The sequence below is a fragment of the Epinephelus fuscoguttatus genome, linkage group LG21 (genome assembly GCF_011397635.1).
Source record: "Epinephelus fuscoguttatus linkage group LG21, E.fuscoguttatus.final_Chr_v1".
NCBI classification, from domain to species: Eukaryota; Metazoa; Chordata; class Actinopteri; order Perciformes; family Serranidae; genus Epinephelus; species Epinephelus fuscoguttatus.
Window position 1 is genome coordinate 8,019,703 of NC_064772.1, and position 19,544 is coordinate 8,039,246.

General features: G+C 41.9%; 1 protein-coding gene across 2 annotated transcripts; it reads left to right on the forward strand.

Moving 5' to 3' along the window:
- The first annotated feature begins 536 nt into the window (after positions 1 to 536).
- Positions 537 to 19,218, forward strand: LOC125882225 (uncharacterized). 2 transcript variants are annotated; one of them, XM_049565973.1, is made up of 17 exons: positions 537 to 674; positions 1,587 to 5,043; positions 5,140 to 5,172; positions 6,472 to 6,613; positions 7,560 to 7,700; positions 7,811 to 7,859; positions 8,184 to 8,320; positions 8,515 to 8,618; positions 8,732 to 8,842; positions 8,993 to 9,253; positions 10,098 to 10,168; positions 10,274 to 10,483; positions 15,605 to 15,674; positions 15,751 to 15,876; positions 16,083 to 16,156; positions 16,418 to 16,487; positions 17,867 to 19,218. In XM_049565973.1, exons 2-17 carry the CDS (start codon positions 1,597 to 1,599, stop codon positions 18,011 to 18,013), a joined length of 5,193 nt encoding a protein of 1,730 aa, XP_049421930.1. In that variant the 5' UTR covers positions 537 to 674; positions 1,587 to 1,596; the 3' UTR covers positions 18,014 to 19,218. The 2 variants fall into 2 exon arrangements, with proteins under 2 accessions (XP_049421930.1, XP_049421931.1); XM_049565974.1 differs by lacking the exon at positions 16,418 to 16,487.
- Positions 19,219 to 19,544: the final 326 nt, after the last annotated feature.

The following is a 19,544-nucleotide window of genomic DNA, read 5'->3' on the forward strand; positions in this document are numbered from 1 at the left end:
AAATGATTCAAACAGTCTAACAGATGATGTACTGTACGAGATTGCATTGACATTAGTTTGTGAAATCACAGAAAAAATAATTACTTACTTCTTTTGATAAATGCAATCCCTTAAATCTCACAATAAGCTAAAATATCCCAAAAATAACTGGTTAAAGTGTGACTTATGTGACCGCTAATTTGTTTAAGAGTATTTAGCAGTTTGTCAGACAAAGATGGATTTTCTGCTCTGATAAATTGTGATTAGCATTTGTTTTATTTTGACATTTATATATTAAATTCTTAACTGATGTAATACAGAAAAGTTGTAATGAATATTCAAAGTGGTGATAGATTGAGTTGGACCTGTTACATGGGCATCTGCTTTTCACAAACATATATAAGAATATGACTCTGTTGTTCACTTTACAGCAGTTCAGTCTGCAGTATTTACCAGTTTTAGTCCATATTGAGTAATCCTGTTAGAGTGTTTCCATCATGCCAGCTGGTGTTGTGACTCATTTCCTTCTCTCTGCAGTCTCCGTGGTGACCATCGACAGCAGCAGCACTCGTCCCGTTGAGTTGCCCATCAGCCCGTGTCACATGACGTCAGGCCAGAATCCACTGTGTCCAGCTTATCTACAGGTGCAGTTACCGCCCGAAGCACTGGATCCTCCGTTCTACTACTTTTATCAGGTACCGTAATATTTAACCCTTACTACACACACACTCCTACAGTACTTAAATAACCATATCTAAAGTAAAGCACTAATCTAAAGTAACAGAACTAATCAGCAATCTGATCTGGTCTCCTCACTGCACACTCACCAGACACACAAGCTTCTTTAGACTCAATGTTATTGTCAGATTTCAGCCTGGAAACCAAATTTTATTTGAAAAAGTCAAGTCAGTTTTTTCACAAGGCCCCAAATCACAAATTTCCCTCAAGGAACTTTGTACAATATGTACCACATCTAACACCCAGCTAGAAATAACTATGTTAAAAAGTAAATGTTGTATTATTAAAAAAAGATGATGGACTGTTACGACATGCTTGGGCATGAAGCCTGAGTGTGTGTGTTGCGTTTTTATTTTTTGGTGGGGGGTTTGTTGAAGCAGCAACAGCAGAACTGATGTAAGTCAAAGGGAAAGGTATCAGTGGGAGGGAAAGACAAGTGAATGGTGGGATGGGAGGAAGGAAGAAGTGGGAGTTTCAGGGAGGGAGAGGGGGGTGTGGACACTGCTGCATTTCTGCTCTGTGATTGGTGGCCACTGGGCCATGTGCTGACCCCTCTCAAACTGTAGCCTAACTAGGGCTCCCACATGCATTCGTACACACACACACACACACACACACACACACACACACAAAGTGGTGTGCAGCCCTCTGTTGAGTGGCAGGGACATGTGAGCTCCTTCACATTTACTATTCTGGGTAGGGGAGGGGAAAACGGGAAGGGAAGGGGCGAAGCAGGGGGGAGCAGAGGGTCTTTTCTCTTTTTGCATGTGGCTGAGCCATAGTGAGGAGCTGCTCATGATTTTGTCTCGTGTTGTGTAGGCTCCTAGTGTGTGTGGCCATAGCAGTCTTGTGTTTTATTCCCACTTTAGGCCAGAGAAGATGGGGTGCTGTTTTAGTAAGGAAATCAGCCCCAGCCTTCAGAATGAGAGGAGCGGTCTGTTACAGCAGCCGCCGCTCCACGATGGGCTGAAAGAGGTGACAGAGCAGGTCAGGCAACATGCTGCGGCTTTAGCTCAGCATGTGTGCTTGGACGAAGAGGAGAGACGTGTGGCAGACAGACCGGCCCCGAGGAAGCCACCAAAAGATGAGGAAAGACATCCAGAACTGAACAACAAAGTCTGGACAGAGGTGGCCGTGGCCAGCAGGGACAACACCACGCGGACTAAGGGGGATCTTAAACCAGCCAGCACTCACGAGGAGCAGGGGGCTATTATTAACACAGGCAGCACAAACATACATACACACACGCACACACAGGCAGGCATGACACATACTGCTAGGCCCAGCTGTGAGCCAGCTCCGTATATGGAGGTGCCCACACAGAGTCCAGCCAAACTGAAGATTTTGGAGAATGCTACAAGCAGGGCTTTATGGTTCACTCAGCTCCCAGATGGGCAGAAGCATACACCGGAAAAAAGTGGCTCAGCTTCCGACAGGTCACCTTCTTCTGACTGCCAGGGCAACATCACGGTGAGTGAGGTGTCAGATGACCAGCTGCTACCACCGCTGGTCAGCAAGTGTCAGGCAACCCAGCGGGATTCCCTCAAAGCTGAGCACAAGCAGGAGGAAGGCCAGGAATCCTGTGATATCACGTCAATGCTGTGTCAAGGCTTTGAAACGAGAACCCGGAATTTCTACAGCATATGTCCCATTGATGCCGATGACCTTGAGCATGACCACGTCCACAGCCAATCCCAAACAGCTGGCGCAACACACTCACTGCACACAGCTGAAGCAGAAACAGCTGCTCTCCCCTGCATGGCGGAGTCTCCAGTCTCCAGCCAATTGCACAGAGATGCATCCGCAGTCTGTGACCAGGTATATGTCACAGAATCTAAAATGACCAGCCAGTCACATGATGAGGAGCCCATTTCAATGCAGTCACCTGCTGCACAGCGGCCGTCCTCCGTCCTGTCACAGACACACACAGACAGGTCACTCTCAGCAGAGCAGACCACCTTCCCTCATCCTCTTGTATCTCCACAGCTGGTAGACCCTCCATGTGACCCGCTGCCCCTGTCCAGAAATCACATAAACAGCGAGGACCCTCAGACATCCACGTCAGGCACACCCCTGCCGGATGGCCTGAACTGCCAGACAGCTGCAAAGGACACAAATGAATCCAAGGATGACATGTTGATGATATCACATGCAGATGAAAGTGCATGTGTGGAGGAGGAGAGTGAACTTGTGGAGGGTAAGACAGTAAAGGGATCAGAGGAGAGTGAGACTGTGTGTTTAGTAGAAGAGAACGTGTCCTGTGGAGACCACACAGCAGCAGGGGGAGTCCTCAATACCACAGAGGAAACAGTGGTCGAATTCCAGAAGGAAGAATTGGATCAGAGTGTGGAATCTGACCTAAATTCACAGGACAATCATCTGCACGAGTCTGAGCTGGTGACAGAGCCGCACATCCAAAGTTCACAACCAGCAGCTGAGACTCTTGAACTGGATACTTCTAGTCCCAGCTCTCCAAAGCGTGATCTTACCATCAAACCACTGCACATGGAGGAGATTGCTTTGCCACTGTCTGGAGGACACATTGAGAAGTATGAACCCTCTCTGCAGAGTGAGGCTATCCCTGTGAGTACCTGCAGAGGCCACAGTAAGGAGGATGACACTGGTTACAGCGGCACAGCTGATACGACTCTCACCCAGGTGTCTTCAATTTCCACCATCTTAACAGTGTCATCACTGCCCATTGAACTGACTGGCTTCTCCCACTGCACAAATCAGACATCTCTCTCAGACTTAACAACCACATCTCACCAGTGTGACTCCATCATATCTGACAAATTAGATGTCAGTTCAAATGATACAACATATGAATTGAGCAGCAATAAACCTCCTAGTCAAGATGTTGAAACTCTGTTTAGAGAGTCTGAGCACAGTGATGCCAAGTTTGATGACTGTGACAAACAGCTCGACAGTTCTGATGTGGAAACTAAGGGGGGCATGGTGTCAGCAGAGCCTTTTCACAATGTCCTCCTGAGTAGCGATGACAGACAGGCTGTCAAAAAAACAAAACCAGAAATCTGTCAGAACAGCGAACATGTTGAGAGAGGTGACGTTACTGATGCTTTACCCGAAACAGTGCAGAACGCCTCTCACCAAGAGACGAGTGATGAGAAATGTGACCTGTTGTCAAAGCGCTCTGACGACTGTGCGATTGTTAATACAAGCATCACTCTCCTTGGCCCAGAGGAACCCGAGAGCAGCATTGAAGATTCAAGTCTCAGCTCTCTGACACAGCCTCCTCCTCCTGCTGAAAGCGAGCTTGCTGTTACAACTTCCTTCACTCCACCTCCCTCTTCCTTGTCTCTCTTCACGACTCCTGAGGGAGGTAAGCACATTTTCTGTCCAGAGACAGAAGCTGATTCTACTGAGAGTGAATGCAGACAGATCCAACTTCGGATAGATCCATCACAGAATGTAGAATTTTATGTGAGTGAGGCAGGGGAAGAAGCAACAGCTGCACAGGGGACTCAGATGTATCCGCCAATCGAGCATGAATCTGCAGATACAGAAGAACAGCAGCCCCACGCTCCTCAAACAGTCTCTGAACCCTCAGAATTACTAACCTCCAGTGTTTCCTCTGACTGTATGAGCCCTAAAGTTGACATCAGCCTGCATTATGACACTGCTGACTGTTTAAATCAACCTCAAGATTCATCATATGGACTTCATTCAGAGGAAATGAATGAGATCAAGATTCACATGTCAAAGGAGAAGGCATCTCTTAACACCAGTATTCTTCCAGTAACTCTCAGTATGTCAGCTACTGAGACACTGTCCCAAAGTGCTGAGGTCCATGCTGATTCCAGCATCTGTGATGACTCTGTTGTGGTTCCTAATGACTGCAGTTGCCTGGATGAAAAAGCCTCAGTATTGGCCTCCCAGGAGGACCACACCATGATCTCTGTGGACCCAGGTCAGATTGACGTTTATGCCTCAACTCCGTCATACGAGATTCACTTCCTGGGTCAGGAGCCATCGGCGACCTTTGAGGAGGGAGAGAGAGAAGGAGGGATGAGGGAGATGGTGTCTGAGTTGCTGGGAGAGGATGCTGACTCCTCTGTCTGCCGCCTCTATCCACACCCCTGGATCAAGCTGGGTCTGGAAGAGACCTGCGAGGGGTGGGCCCAGGGTGCGTCTGCTGCTGAGCCCAGCCAGGGTGAGAGCAAGACGGGGGCCGGCGCAGAGCAGATCCCAGCCTTGGTCTCAGAGCTCCAGCCATCTATGGCTCTGCTGGGAGCTTACCCCTACAGCACTGTGATGCCTCAGGGATCTTGTGTGTGGGACTGGCACACAGATTGCACTCAGCCTGTAAGTGTTCACTCAGTATGTGAGACAGTTGGATTCAGCATTCAGTGTGATGCCTTATCCCCAAAGTAATTTTTTTTTCTTATGTGATTCTGTCAGGGAAAGAAAGACTTGGCTGGGCACGCTGAACAGGTCAGCACTAAACAACCACCACTGGAACTGAAGCAGTCAGAGTCTAAATACTCCTTTTGTATAAAGATGTTACATAACGAGTGGTCATTGTTCGCACAGACATCCTTGATACACAGTCACAGTTTTGCAAGACTGAGATAGAAAATGAACAAACAGGAATAACATGGACTTCTTGTAAAACAACCTTGATATAACAGGTTAACTCTAATTCAGTCTGTTATCTGAAAAAGCCGCTGTAGATTAAATTGAAAGAGGTGGATAAAGTGTGAGTCAGCTGCACTATGATTTGTATCTGAGAGTACATCTGTAATACCTGTAGAGAAAAATTAAATTAATCAAAAAGATGTTATATTCTACATTACTATATTAGTATGAATGAGATTCTTCGGTTTTCATTTCATTACTCTTAATTACTTATTTGAGCTTTAGATTATGGGTTGAGCTACCGAGAGCATTTTTTGCCTGTTCTTGAAAATAACTCTGCTGCTCATGTGGCTGAAGTATTCATGTTAGATTAAGACATTGCACACTGTCTGCGGTTACATGATGGCTTCTCATTCGGAATGAAATGAATCTGAATGAAATCATTCGGAATTAAAGTGTTTCCAGGTAGTTTACGTGGGAAATATTAATTCCGAATGAGGGTTTACATGGGAGATCAGTTCAATCGCCTTTATTCAGGTCTGCGCAAGGTTTGGGGCAGGGAAGGTTTCTGATTGGATAGGGGACGGGGCGGATGTTACGTGTTTACGTTTCCCGGAAGAAAACACAGTAGTCCTCGCTCCGGATAACAAGATGCTTGACGATGCCGTTCTTAGTGCCTTTTTCGGGCGTGTTTTGCTTATATTCTTAAAGCAGCAGTACGACAACAACCTTGTTCTGCTAATGCTTCATCTGTTGAGCAGGAGAAGGGAGGTAGAAGACCGTGCTGTGGCGAATGGAAACCGGTGAGTGCAACGAGTCCAACTGCTCTAGCTCAGCCCGTTGCTATGCAGCCCATTGCTATGCGCGCTATATACGTCATCGCGCCAGAAGGGCAAGGAAACGAGCATGTGCAGAAAGACCGGAATGAACTTAAAGAGGAATGAGTGTATACATGCACTCAAAATTCTTTCATTCGGAATGACAAACGGCAAAAACCACCCCCTTTAATCGGATTTAATTTTCAATCGGAATGACCATTTTTCAATCAGAATGACCGTTTACATGACCACTTTTAATCGGAATGGCCGTTCATTCCGATTAAAAGTGGAATTAAACTGTCCATGTAAACGTACTGATTGTGTCTTTTTGTTTCAGGCTCCTGTTGCTGCCCCTAGCCTAAACCCTGATGCTCAGGTATGGACCAATCACAACTTTAACTTGGATGTCCCTGGCCCCGCCTACCTACAGGCTCAGCAGCCATGGCTGCAATTCCCCAATGATCTGACCAATCAGGAAGGTAGGCCGGAGTTACTGAGTGACTGGATCCCAGAATTAAATATTTTAGATTTAGGAATGCACTGAATTAGCAGGCTGAAAAGAAGGGCTCGAGACTAACAGTGTCCCGTCGTCCCAGGGAATAGAAAACAGTTTTGAGACGAACAGAGATCTTCCCTAGGACACTGTTAGGACGAAAGGATGAAGTAAACTCACTACCAAAGTGTTACAAGTATCACCCTGATTTTTCCCCAATAATGCTACATTGTGTGCAACAAATCCATGTTGACACTGGCAGGAGGAGAGCTAGTTAACGTTAGCTGTTAGCAGCTGATGGCAAACTAACTGCTGACTGAGGTTGCAGTGAGTGACATTACGATGCGTTGAAGCTCTAAATGAGTGTTGGGGCGAAGGTAAATTAAAATGTTTTCATGATGTGTTTAATGTAATTTTGTAAAATGTAGTTGGTGAAAAACTTGAAATAGGTAGTTATTTCAAGTAATACAGTGTTGATGTTTTCACAGCAATGTAAAATAGATATTAGAGAGGGAATTGTGATATATAAAGTAAGAAGGCTTTTGAAGCAGTTTTCTAAAAGATGTTTTCCATGTGAAAGGTTACGTTAAAGGTTATTTCAGAAATTGTATGATTGAATCTGCTCATTCAAATGTAGTGTAATGAAGGACTGAATGACTTGAAAACAGTTAAGTTTTTTATGTTTTTATCAAGATTTCTTTATTTCCCTTACGCAAACAAAATAAACAACCGCAAAGAAAACATCGGATTCAGCCCAGAATTTCACAATCAGTTCATCCCTAGTTAGAGTTCATCAAATTGTTTTTGTTCTCCATTCCAGGAGGTTGTAATTTATTCTAACAAGACTAAAACAGCATTGCTGAATGAATGTTAATGTCCGCATATGAATCATGGCTATGCTGTGTGTAAGATGCTGTGGTGTTGACTTTTAGGATACATGTCAGAGCTCCAAGTGGGGAACGTGGGCCTGGCTGAGGCTGTGGCTGAGGCAGATCCCGGCTCACTAGAGTACCAGACACTGATTGCCGAAGCTCCGATAGTTAATGGAGATTCTGTTGACCCACCTGTCACAGGTATCAATCCAACTTTGTTTGTAGTAACTGTATTTATGTTTCACCACCATAAAATTAACCACTCCTTTTTTTAACCAATGAGATGTGGTAATGACTTCTGATGATTTCAGATGAGACCAGAGAAGAACTGAGGACAATTCTGGAGTCCTGCCTGACCAGGTAACAACTCACCATTTTTCCTAGACTTGAGGAAGTCTTGTCATCAAATATAAATATAATTGCATAGTGGTTATGAATAACACATTATCTACACATAAAAATAAACTTCAAAATGTAATGCCATTGCTCAGATAAAACTATAAAAAATACCAAATTTGGTTTGGTGCTGTTTGGTATTCTAGCTGCTATTGTTCGTATTTATTTGACCCCCTATCGTTGTATTTAAATAAGCCTTTTCTTTGTCTTTAAGAAAAGTAATACAGTTGTTTTGTTGGTGTTTTGTCCAACATGTCACTCTTCGATGGCTCCTTTGTCCCTCCACAGGGAGCACCTTGGCAATGACCTGTACCTCAATTCTCAGATGGACAGCGACCAGTACGTTCCCATCGCAACTCTGGCCAGCCTCGACAAGATCAAGAGTCTCAGCACAGATCTGGACCTCATCTGTGACATTTTGAAATGTCAGTGTTTTTTCCTCTACATATGTGTCCGATGGATTTCATTTTTTTTTTAAAGTTTTGATTCTGGGTGAAAATGTTTATCATCAGCCTAATGTTGGTAATCTGATTCTATGAGTAGTTGGATTTCAAAGTTGGGAGTGATAAATGTGGCCTGTTATTGTCCTGAGACATTCTCTTCTCTGATTGACTGACAGCCCTGCCACTGGTCCAGGTGGCTCCATGTGGACTGAAGGTTCGCCCCCGTCAGAGTCGATGTGTCATCATCCTGCGTGAGATCCCCAACACCACACCTCAAGAGGCAAGAGCCTGTTTCCTCTCCTCTACTCTCCTCTCTCCTCCTCACAGTCATGTTTTTAAATGTAAGATCTGTGTAACAGTTTTAGTGTGTTTAATGCTGTTGTTGTACTGCAGGAGGTGGAGGCTCTCTTTGAAGGGGAAAACCTTCCAAAGTTCCTGAGTTGTGAGTTTGTGAACAATGATCACTGGTTCATCACTTTCAAATCGGAAGCCGACACACAACAGGTGAAATAGAATCAAAGACATTGTTATATTATTTCTAGTCACTGGAATTATGCTTTTGATGTTTGTGGGCTAGACATTTTCATTGTTACAGGAAGACTATTAAACAGGTGGCAGACTGTATAGTTTTACTGTGTCTGTGCACGTTATTAGGTCTACAAGTACCTCAGAGAGGAGGTTTGTGAGTTTAAAGGAAAGCCGATCATGGTGAGGATAAAGGCCAAAACCATGGCAGTCCCTTCCTTTGCTCCAAAAAATGGCTACAGACCTGCCCCACTGGACCAGTGCAGCAATCCTTACAGCTCCTACTACCCCACGAAGAACTACCAGCAGCCCTGCCCCACCCAACAGCTGTACAGTTTCACCAACGAGGTGTGGGCTTCAGGTGCGTCAGGATACCCAGAAATTGCTGAGGTGAGACCTTTTGTGTTGACATTGGATGACATGAAGTTGTACTGTAGGCTTTATTATTACAACAACATCAGATTAAGGATAACTCTTACAGGGCACCAGACTACCTTTTTTAGTAAGAGCCCCTAACTGAAAAAAATTGGAAAATTTAGGGGCACACCTTAAATCATCCTGCAACGCAATTATTCACATTTTTGGCCATTTTAACTGTATCAAAACTATATGTAGTCTACTGTATATTAACATTGGACTGTTTTAATTATTGTGAAGTATTTAGCATCACAAAGACTTGTGGTCAGTGGTAGTGAGGATTCTTAAAATAACATCTGTACAGATGTGAACCCCTGACTTTATCTGGCCTATATTTAATGAAAGCTGTTTTCTCATATTTTGTTTTCCTCTGAAAATAATAACCTTTTAGTCAGGCACAATTTAGCCTCTGTAGTTGAGGGGACAGGTCTGCTCTGCAGCAGCAAACTGATATGATGCTGATTTACATGAGAATTCATGTAAAAGGAAGGTTGAACCATGAACATAAATTACATATCGCCTGTAAAGCATTCTAATGAATTAATCTATCATAATTAAAACAACTGGAGACTGAGAACAAAATGATGTATGAGTCTGGATTCATTTGGATTCAGCCCAAATGTCTGGACTTCACCACACTTGCAGAATCGTGGACTTTGGAGTTTTATTCCAAAAATGTTCACAAAATGCGACCATTTGGTGGTCTGGAGCTCTGTCCTAGAGTAAGTGACAGTGTTGCTGGTTATGGCTCCTTGAATGTGTGTTATGGTGTGTTGGCTCATGAGCAGCATGACTTACCTGTTGTCGATGTCGGCAGCATCAAACGTTGACGAATGACTTCATGAATGGATTCTCCACCTTTAAACCTCACAACCCATACAGGCAAAGGTAACAACTGTTTAAATTATTTGCTGTGAAAATATTTCTATGATCATACTATTATTGACTGTGTGAATATGCACTGACTGGCATTCATAATTAATCTTTTTCCAGGAGAGGCTCCAGGTGGTCAAACAGTGGAGACCGTTGGCAGCCCAGTCAGAATGATTCCACACACCTGACAGATCAAGCATCAGTGGAGCGCTCCTCTTCTCTGATGAGGCCGGGTCGAGGGCGGTCACGGGGCAACATGCGCCATCAGAATAGGGGTGGAAGGACAGAGCCCAACAAGCAAATTGTGTCACCCACTTCTGATCGGGGAAGGTAACAAAACATCATTTAAGAAGTTTGTAGACTCTATATACAGACTCGACATTCAGTGATTGTAGAGTCTGTAGGCAAACCCCAGAGATCTTGCCTCCGGAAGAAGAGCAGAAGAGCCCTGGTTTCCGGTTGTAGGCTGTTTGTAGTCCGTATGATATTGACCAATCATGTTTGAGCCGGCTGCAGTTGTTGCCAGGTTAAACAGTCCGTGCAGTGAACTAACAAGGCGGAACATAATTGGCATCACTGCAAACTCTGGATCCATCGCAATGGTTCAGCATATTTAATTATACATAAACGGAAGTTGGAAACAGAAATTCACCTCCTCCGCCCAAATCAAACTGGCATGCCAAAAAATCGGGGGTCTACCCCCAGAGGCTGTATCGCCGTCTGCCGGAAGTCAGACGCCGAATACAGCTGATGGGTTCCGAGAATGGGAAGATTGGAACTCAAGTCTCAAGTGTGGCTGTTAAGTCCTTATACTCATATGACTAATATAGTTGTTGATGGACATAGTTTGCTTTCACGCCTTGGTTGGTATGACTTCATATGTCATAATGATAAACAGGTAGAAACAGGATAAAAAAGAAATGTCTTGCACTGTAGTGCTGCAAAAAATACAAATCTATTGTCACAAAATCTGCATTTGGACCAGTGGTCTGCATCAAAGGTTCCATTGACAGCTTTCACACTGGCCCAAACAAACAAATTGGCAAATGCAAATCTAACCTCAGCCAAAAAGCATTGAATTCATAAATGTAAAAATAATTGGCTCTTATAAATTGCTTTTAAATCAATCATTCAAAAGTGTTAAAATGCTAAGACATGGGAAGTATGATTTTCGAAATAATTTTTCTGCCTTTGCATTGTGAAATCCCAAATTTTTTTAACATTTATTTTTCTTAAGTAATTTGACAAAAACCTCACGCATTAACTAACGTGTCAGGATAGTGGAACGCTTGTAAGTTTTGTCTGTACCTTGGATGACATAGAGAAGTGCAAATTGGCTATTTAACCAAGATAAGGCAACAAATATAAGGCTCAAGTGTATTTTAAGCAAATTCAAAACTTGGCCCGATGGGAATAGAGGCAGTGAAATACCACATACAAAGTAAGAAACACAAAATCGCCAAGAAAACTTGCCAGGTATTTCCCAGTTCTGTTCTACCCTCATTTTTTACTATGAGACAAAAAAGTCATGTTTACTGTAACGACAAACATTTTATGCAAAACGTTCCCTAACTTGACATAATTGATGTTGGTTCAGGGGGTTTTTTCCCTTCAGTTTTGGGCATTGTAAAATTGGTCTTAAATATCAGTCTGAGCGGCATAAAAAAAAGTTTTAAAAAGTCTTACACATAATCTGCCATAAAATGTAGGAACCCTATCTAGGCAAGGCAAGGCAAGGCAATTTTATTTATATAGCACCATTCATACACAAGGCAATTCAATGTGCTTTACAAGAGAAATACATTAAAAACAATAGATCATTAAAAACAAGAGCTAAAAGCAAGACAATAAATAGTTAAAAACAATGCAGAAAATGCATTTAAAAAGCAAACATAAAGCAAAAGCAACAGCAGACAAATATAAAAACAATAGCTACAGATTATCCTAACAATAAGTTACATATCTAGTTCACTGATAAGCTGCAGTGAATAGTAATGTTTTAAGCCCTGATTTAAATGAGCTGACAGTTTCAGCCGACCTCAGATATTCTGGAAGTTTGTTCCACAGGCGGGGAGCATAGAAACTAAAGACTGCTTCACCTTGTTTGGTTTTGATCCTGGGAACACTGAGTAAACCTGTTCCAGATGATCTGAGGGGTCTGGATGCTTCATAACGTAGGCTACAAGTATATCAGAGATGTATTTAGGCCTGAGACCATTTAGTGCTTTATAGACAAGTAACAAGATTTTATAGTCTATCCTTTGACACACAGGAAGCCAGTGCAGTGACTTAAGCACTGTTGTAATGTTCTCCACTCTCTTGATGTTGGTGAGGACTCTGGCAGCAGCGTTCTGGACGAGCTGCAGTTGTCTGATTTTTTACTCAGGCCTGTGAAGACACCGTTACAATAGTCCAGCCTGCGGAAAATGAAAGCATGAACAAGTTTTTCTGTATCTTGTTTAGACAGAAATTATTTCATTCTTGCTATGTTTTTAAGGTGGTAGTAGGCTGATTTAGTAATTGTCTTAATGTGACTATTGAAATTAAGGTCTGAGTCCAGAACTACACCAAGATTTCTGGCTTGATTTGTAGGTTTTAGTGTCATGGCGTCAAGGTGAGCACTGACTATTGATCTTTGTTCTTTGGGGCCAAAAACAACTATCTCAGTTTTGTCTGTGTTTAGATGTAGAAAATTCTGGCACATCCATGTATTGATTTTGTCAATGCACTTATGGTAGGAGATGTTATGATATTCCATAATCTGAGCAAGAGGGAGCATATAGATGTTGAACAGAAGAGGCCCAAGAATGGACCCTTGAGGAACTCCACATGTAATTTTTGTTCGCACAGATTCATAATTGCCAAGTGACACAAAGAAATCCCTGTCTTGTAAATAAGATTTAAACCAATTTAGCACAGTGCCAGAAAGTCCCACAAACTTTTCTAGTCTGTCGAGCAATATCTTATGGTCAACTGTGTCGAATGCAGCACTGAGGTCCAGTAATACCAGAACCAAAATCTTTGATGCATCACTGCTCAGATGAATGTCATTTAAAACTTTTACAAGTGCAGTCTCAGTGCTGTGATGTGCTCAAAATCCAGACTGAAAGGCATCAAATGAATTGTTTTGCTCCAAGAAGGTGTTAAGTTGCTGAAAAACAACCTTTTCAATGATCTTTCCTAAAAATGGTAGGTTTGATATGGGCCTGTAGTTATTTTTTACTGAGGCATCCATATTAAGCTTTTTTAAGAGAGGTTTAATGACTGCAGTCTTCAGGGCCATTGGAAAAGGCCTGACTGAAGAGAACAGTTGACTATCTGTAGTATATCTGATGCTATGCAGTTAAAAACATCTTTAAAAAAGCTTGTAGGCAGAGTGTCAAGGCAGCAGGTAGTGGACCTAAGGTTTCTTACTATGTCTGTCAAAGTAGCATAATTTAATGGATGAAAAGGTGCCAGATTAACTGGAGTAGTCTTATGGGGCACAGGTGAAAGAACCACTGTGTTGGAGTTACAGACTTTCTGTCTTATCTTTAAAATCTTGTCTGTGAAAAAAAAAGCAAAGTCATTGCAGGCCTTGGTGGATAGCAGTTCAGGAGGGACTGACACTGATGGGTTTGTCAGTCTGTCAACAACAGTAAATAAAGTCTGTGAATTGTTGTTATTTTTGTTGATAATCTCATAGAAAAAGGACTGCCGCGCCCTTTTTAGCTCCAAGTTATAGATGTGCAGACTTTCCTTATAGATGTCATGATGAACCCGGAGTTTGGTTTTTCGCCACCTGCGTTCTGCTTTTCTACATTCTCTTTTTTGAGCTTTTACCCGTGTGGCATTCCACCATGGTGGTTTTTCTTACCAGAGACAACTTTGACCTTCATGGGGGCAATATTGTCCATAATATGCATAGCTTTAGAGCTGAAATTATGAACCAGATCATTGACAGAGACTGAGGGCAGAGCTGGTGTGGGTGTAAAATCGTGGGTGAATAGTGTACAGGTGTTTTCGTTGATAGCGTTTTCTGATTACCTCTGTTGTAATTTTACTAGTGTCAGCGGAGATAGCCATTTTAAAGAAAACACAGTAATGATCAGAAAAGGCAACATCAGTCACCACAACCTCAGAAATGTTGAGCCCTTTGGAGATAATTAGATCTAAAATATGTCCCTTATTGTGTGTTGGCTCTGTTACATGCTGGGAAAGTTCAAAGTTGTCCAGGATGTAGAAAAGTTCTTTCGCACTGCCATCTTTGGGATTATCAATATGAATATTAAAATCACACAACACAGTCAAAATCAATACAGACAACAGACAGTAGTTTAGAAAAGTCATCAACAAAGTGTGCACTATATTTTGGAGGCCTGTAAATGGTTACTAATACTGCTTGACAGGAGGATCTCAACTGCAGTGCAACATATTCAAAAGACTCAAACTTCCCATATGACAACTGTTTGCACTGGTAAACATGCTTAAATAAAGTGGGTACTCCACCTCCTTTCCTAAATTCTCTAACTGAGCTGATAAAATGGAAGTTTGGGGGGGCTGATTCAATAAGTACTGCTGCACTGTTGTTTTCATTTAACCAAGTTTCAGTTAAAAACATAAAATCAAGGTTTCTCTTGATAATAAAATCATTAATTAATAGTGACTTGTCAGCCAGAGATCTGATATTTAATAGAGCTAAGTTTAGTGTACTAACATTGTCTGACACAGTCTGTGGCTGATGCATAACTGGAGTCAGATTACATAGAGTAGATGTGCGCTTCGAGTACACATTGTTTTTCCTGATGCTAGTCAAAACAGGAATGACAGACCTTGGAGATGACTCTGGCTGATACTTTTCAATTTTAAGATGTGTTTGACCATGCCATCGGCTATTTAAGATCGTCAGTATGTTTAAGGAAGCGGCATGGGGTCTGTCTCATCTCTGACAGGCACCTGAGTGATGACGTCTAGGGCTACTATTTAAGAGTTCATCACTTTGAGCTGGATTGAGCTGGATCTAGCTGGAACATGAATCAAATGAAAATGTAAGTGCAAATAAAATAAAATAAAACAAGCAAAAAAAACCTAGTTAAACCAATCATAAATCTGCAAAAAACATAAATTGATAAAGACTGTAGAAGTGACAGCAGATGAATTTTGGGATTTATGAATTATCCCTAACCATCAAGACGTTGCCGTAGTAACAGCCAAGGCTGCTGCAATGTAGGGGATGATATAAAGCTGCCTACTCTGTTATTCACTGTTAATGACAGTGAAGGTTTGCTGTGAGAGGCATCTCACATCTATGCATAATAACAACTCTTAAAAGGTGCACACACATGTAGCCCTGTGTGCCTGCACAGACACATTCAGAATACAGAATGCTGAGTGATGCTTTAACGCAGAAGCATAAATCAGCCTTGACTCTGAGCTGCAGTAACATCACTGCTCTGCTGTGTGTTTCTAAAGGAGAGGAAACTTCAGCCAGGGAAGGAGAGGGAATCTGAAGTCATGGGACAAATCTGCTGGAGGCAGTCATGTAAGTAGCCAGTGAGTCATTAGTGTTGATTGTGTTCACTTTGTGGTGTCACTGTACTGACTGTGTGTTCGTGTAGAGAGCACCAAGTCAGTCACCTCCTCGTCAACCATCTCCTCCTGAGCTCGGCCTGACTAGCTTTCCTCCTCTTCCTCTGGCAAACAGTGCCATAGCAACGGTACCTCCAGCTAACAGTGATGCCAAGGTGACCAAGTCTCTCTCTGTCTCACTCACACACACACACACACACACACACACACACACACACACACACACACACACACACACACACACAGAGTTCATCAGAGTCTCTTGCTCAATACGATAACAGACTCTCTTCTCATACTTAAACCCAGACTGTGTAAGACCTTGACATAGGTCTTCTTTTTCTTTTTCATTTGTTTATCACAGATTCCAGTAAGAAGCAGCAGCCCATTAGAATCAGTGCCAACACTGTCACAAGAGCCTCAGCCTGTCTTAGAGCAGTAAGTATCTCACAGCTGGATTATGATTAACCTCTGCATTAAACGCTCCATCAGCTGACTTCTCTTTATTTACATTATTTACGGTTCTCTTCTACCAATAACATGATTAGATCCACAGCACAAGCTTCTCCAGATATTTTTCTTTTGCTTGCCTCACCTGTAGGATGTTTCCTAAGTGTACTTGTATCAGTTTTCCAGTTGTCATGGTGCCAGCTGTGTTCAGGGCTGTGTGTAGTGAGTTTGTTCTGCTGGTCTCTGTAGGAATGTGAAGGAGCCTGCAGAGATGACCAGCGAGGCCAAACCAGCTCAGCTTACACAGGAAGCAGTCATAGTAAGACTTTTCTGCAACAGATTTACTACTTCATGGTGTTAGATGGTTCTCTTATTTTTATCTTTCTGAAATAGCAGATTGTAGTTTACAGCGTGTCCTAACAGAAAGAGAGCATTCGATTATCACGCCGCATTGCGATTCATCAAACACTGTCTGTCTGAACTGAATCCATTAAATACGGAATACTGTCATGTCATGTAAAGAAAATCGCTTAGCAAGGATGGTGAGTACTTACTTTCCTTTTATTTATATTCACAACAATACTATTGTGTGTATTGATATCATTGTTGTAGCTACCATAATATAACATACCACTATACCGACATTGTAAAACAAGCTAGCAAGCCCTGCTGAACATCCCACACAACAATACTCAATAAAAACATTCAGCTCCCTGGCGATCTCTCTCTCGCTAGGTGCCACCTTATTTAGGTTTTTGTAGTGAAATGAGAGGTATCGTATAGATAATTCCTTATTTCATCATTGTGAATCAGCTGTTCCTCATCTATTGCAGCTCAAAACAATGCACTGCATCGCTTGCAGCCAATTCGGACATTTCAACAGAAAACAATGCAGTCAGACTGACTAATTCACTGAGGCTCACTTGCGCCACATCCAGTTAGGACACAGTGTTAGTTAATGTTGGGGCAGGATTGCAGGCTAAGTTTTAGGTCTTTTTGTTTAATGTTCATCTCTGCCCACATCTGTCAGACCTTTAAAAACATCCAGGTCACTCTAATAATAGAATTTAATATTGTTAACACAGTACATCACTGATGCAATTTAATTTTGTTTCTGTCATTAGTATACCAGTAAAAATTATTCTGAGATTCTTAATTTGTAAGTAGTAAACAGTATACATTTAATGAAAAATGGTATTAATCAGCCATTTATTATTATGGTTATTATTGTTATTATTATTATTATTATTATTAGTAATAATAATAATAATAATAATAATAATAATATCATCATCATCATCATCATCTTCAGGTTTGTATGAAACTTTTTGGTGCGCTCAAAGTGTCTTTGCTATTTTGATGGCATTGTTATGGACTTCTGACCTCATGGAACAGTCTTCATGAGCATTGATGACAGAAATAATCTGAAATTATGCCAATGTTATCCCATAAACTCTACATGCATGTGCCTGCTGCTCAGAGCCAGAGATTGATCAATGATAAATACCGTAGATAGGTCAAAAGTCTTCTCTGGCACCAGAATGTTGATGTTAGATGAAGAGAACAATTAAATACTTAAAAAGATCATTCAGTGATGATAGTAGGAATTAGACCACTCTGTTTAAAAGCCATTAATGTACAGGAGAGAAAAGGTGTGAGAGCCTCAGTCTGAGCTCACCTTGTGCTCTGATTGGCCAGGAGTCAAAGAAGCCAAGCTACGCAGAGATCTGCCAGAGAACATCGACCAATGACCTGGTGTCACCCGCTGACCTCACCTATTCAGGGGCGGAGCACATCCCAGCATTTCCAGGCCAGGTGTCTGAACCAGCTCCGTTGCCACGGTGATCATATTGAATGGAGAAAAAGACACTTTATTTGTCCTGTGAGTGTCTTATAAGCTAAAATGTATTACTGTACTGTCCTGTCACACAAAACAGCTACACATTTACTATGAGGAATAATCTGTGTGTGTAGAGAATAGGATTCTATATTAAGCACCACACAACCTTTAAATCAACAAAGTTTAGGTCTGGATCTTAAATCTTTACCTTTCATAAATCCAGCTGACTATGCCTCAGATGGGAGGGGGTCTGGATGGTTCCAGGGGCTGGTGTGGCTCTGGGGATGTTTGAGCTGACTTTCCAGTTTCCAGTACAGACGCTGGAGAGAATATGTAGATGTTTTGCAACTTTACGTTAGTTTTATTTCTTGGTTTGTAGTTCAGATGAGTTTATTGAGAGCCTGGTTTTGATTTAGTTTTGATTTCCTGATGGCTCTTCTTTTCCTGCTGTCTTTGCATGTTTGATGTTTTCTCACTGTACAGGATGTTCTGCCATGATTTTTTTTTCCGTACATCTGTGTTATTCTTGAGTCTACAGGGCTGCTGTGGGCACACATGATACCTTTTCTCTAAATATTAGTACAAGTCACCCAGTTTGTTTCCACTTTTAGATGCTGGTGAGAGGTCTGTAATGAAGCAAGGTCCAGAGTGTATAAGTGAGAACTGGGAGGATCTGTATGAAACTGATTTCGATGGTCCAGGAATCAAACTGAACTTGAAAGCATGTTCCTCTTGAAAAGCACTGAATATCAATACTTTTATCTTTGCACGACTTTTTTAATTTCATTTAAAGATTAATTTATGTCATTTTTTTTAATTTATGTTGGATAGAAGCGCTTTTGTGTGTTAAAGCTTTAGTTTCCACCACTGTTGAGAAAGAAGTCCTGTTGACTTATCTCTGTCCCAACGTCCAGTGTTTTGGACACCAGAGGGCTCATTCCAGGCCGTTCCATGGAGGAAAACATGCTTCTGGCTTGGTATAGTAGTTACTCCATCAGCATTAACAAGCACTGTTTCAGCACAGAGAACTTGATTTGTATTTGAGAATTTGATTGTTCTGAGTCCAATTTCCCTTTGTTTAATATATACAATTTTAAATGTAAAACAGTTGTCATGGAGAAAGAGTGGGCATGGTTGTGGCACATGTTTCTTTGTCTGTACAGATGTACATATTGTTGAACAAATATTAAAGTGCCTTTGAAGTTAAAAATAGTGGCTGATGTGTGTGTATATTTGTTGATACAAAGGTATTCAGTTTCTTTTCTTCACCAGACCACTGTGGGTATTTGACCAATTATACATTTGTATAGAAAAATGATCTTTTTCATTAATTTATTTATGTTAAGCTTAAATATCCTTCAAGATATTCTCTGCAGTGAATTACTGCTGCAGTTTCAAATCCAGAGTCACAGCACCGACTACCTGACATTCACGTCCTTGCTTGTGGTTCTGTCTCATAACCAGAAGATGGCAGATGAGTCACATTACAACGGTCAGTTCTCCATAATGTATCCCCGCCACTTGTTTACAATAAGG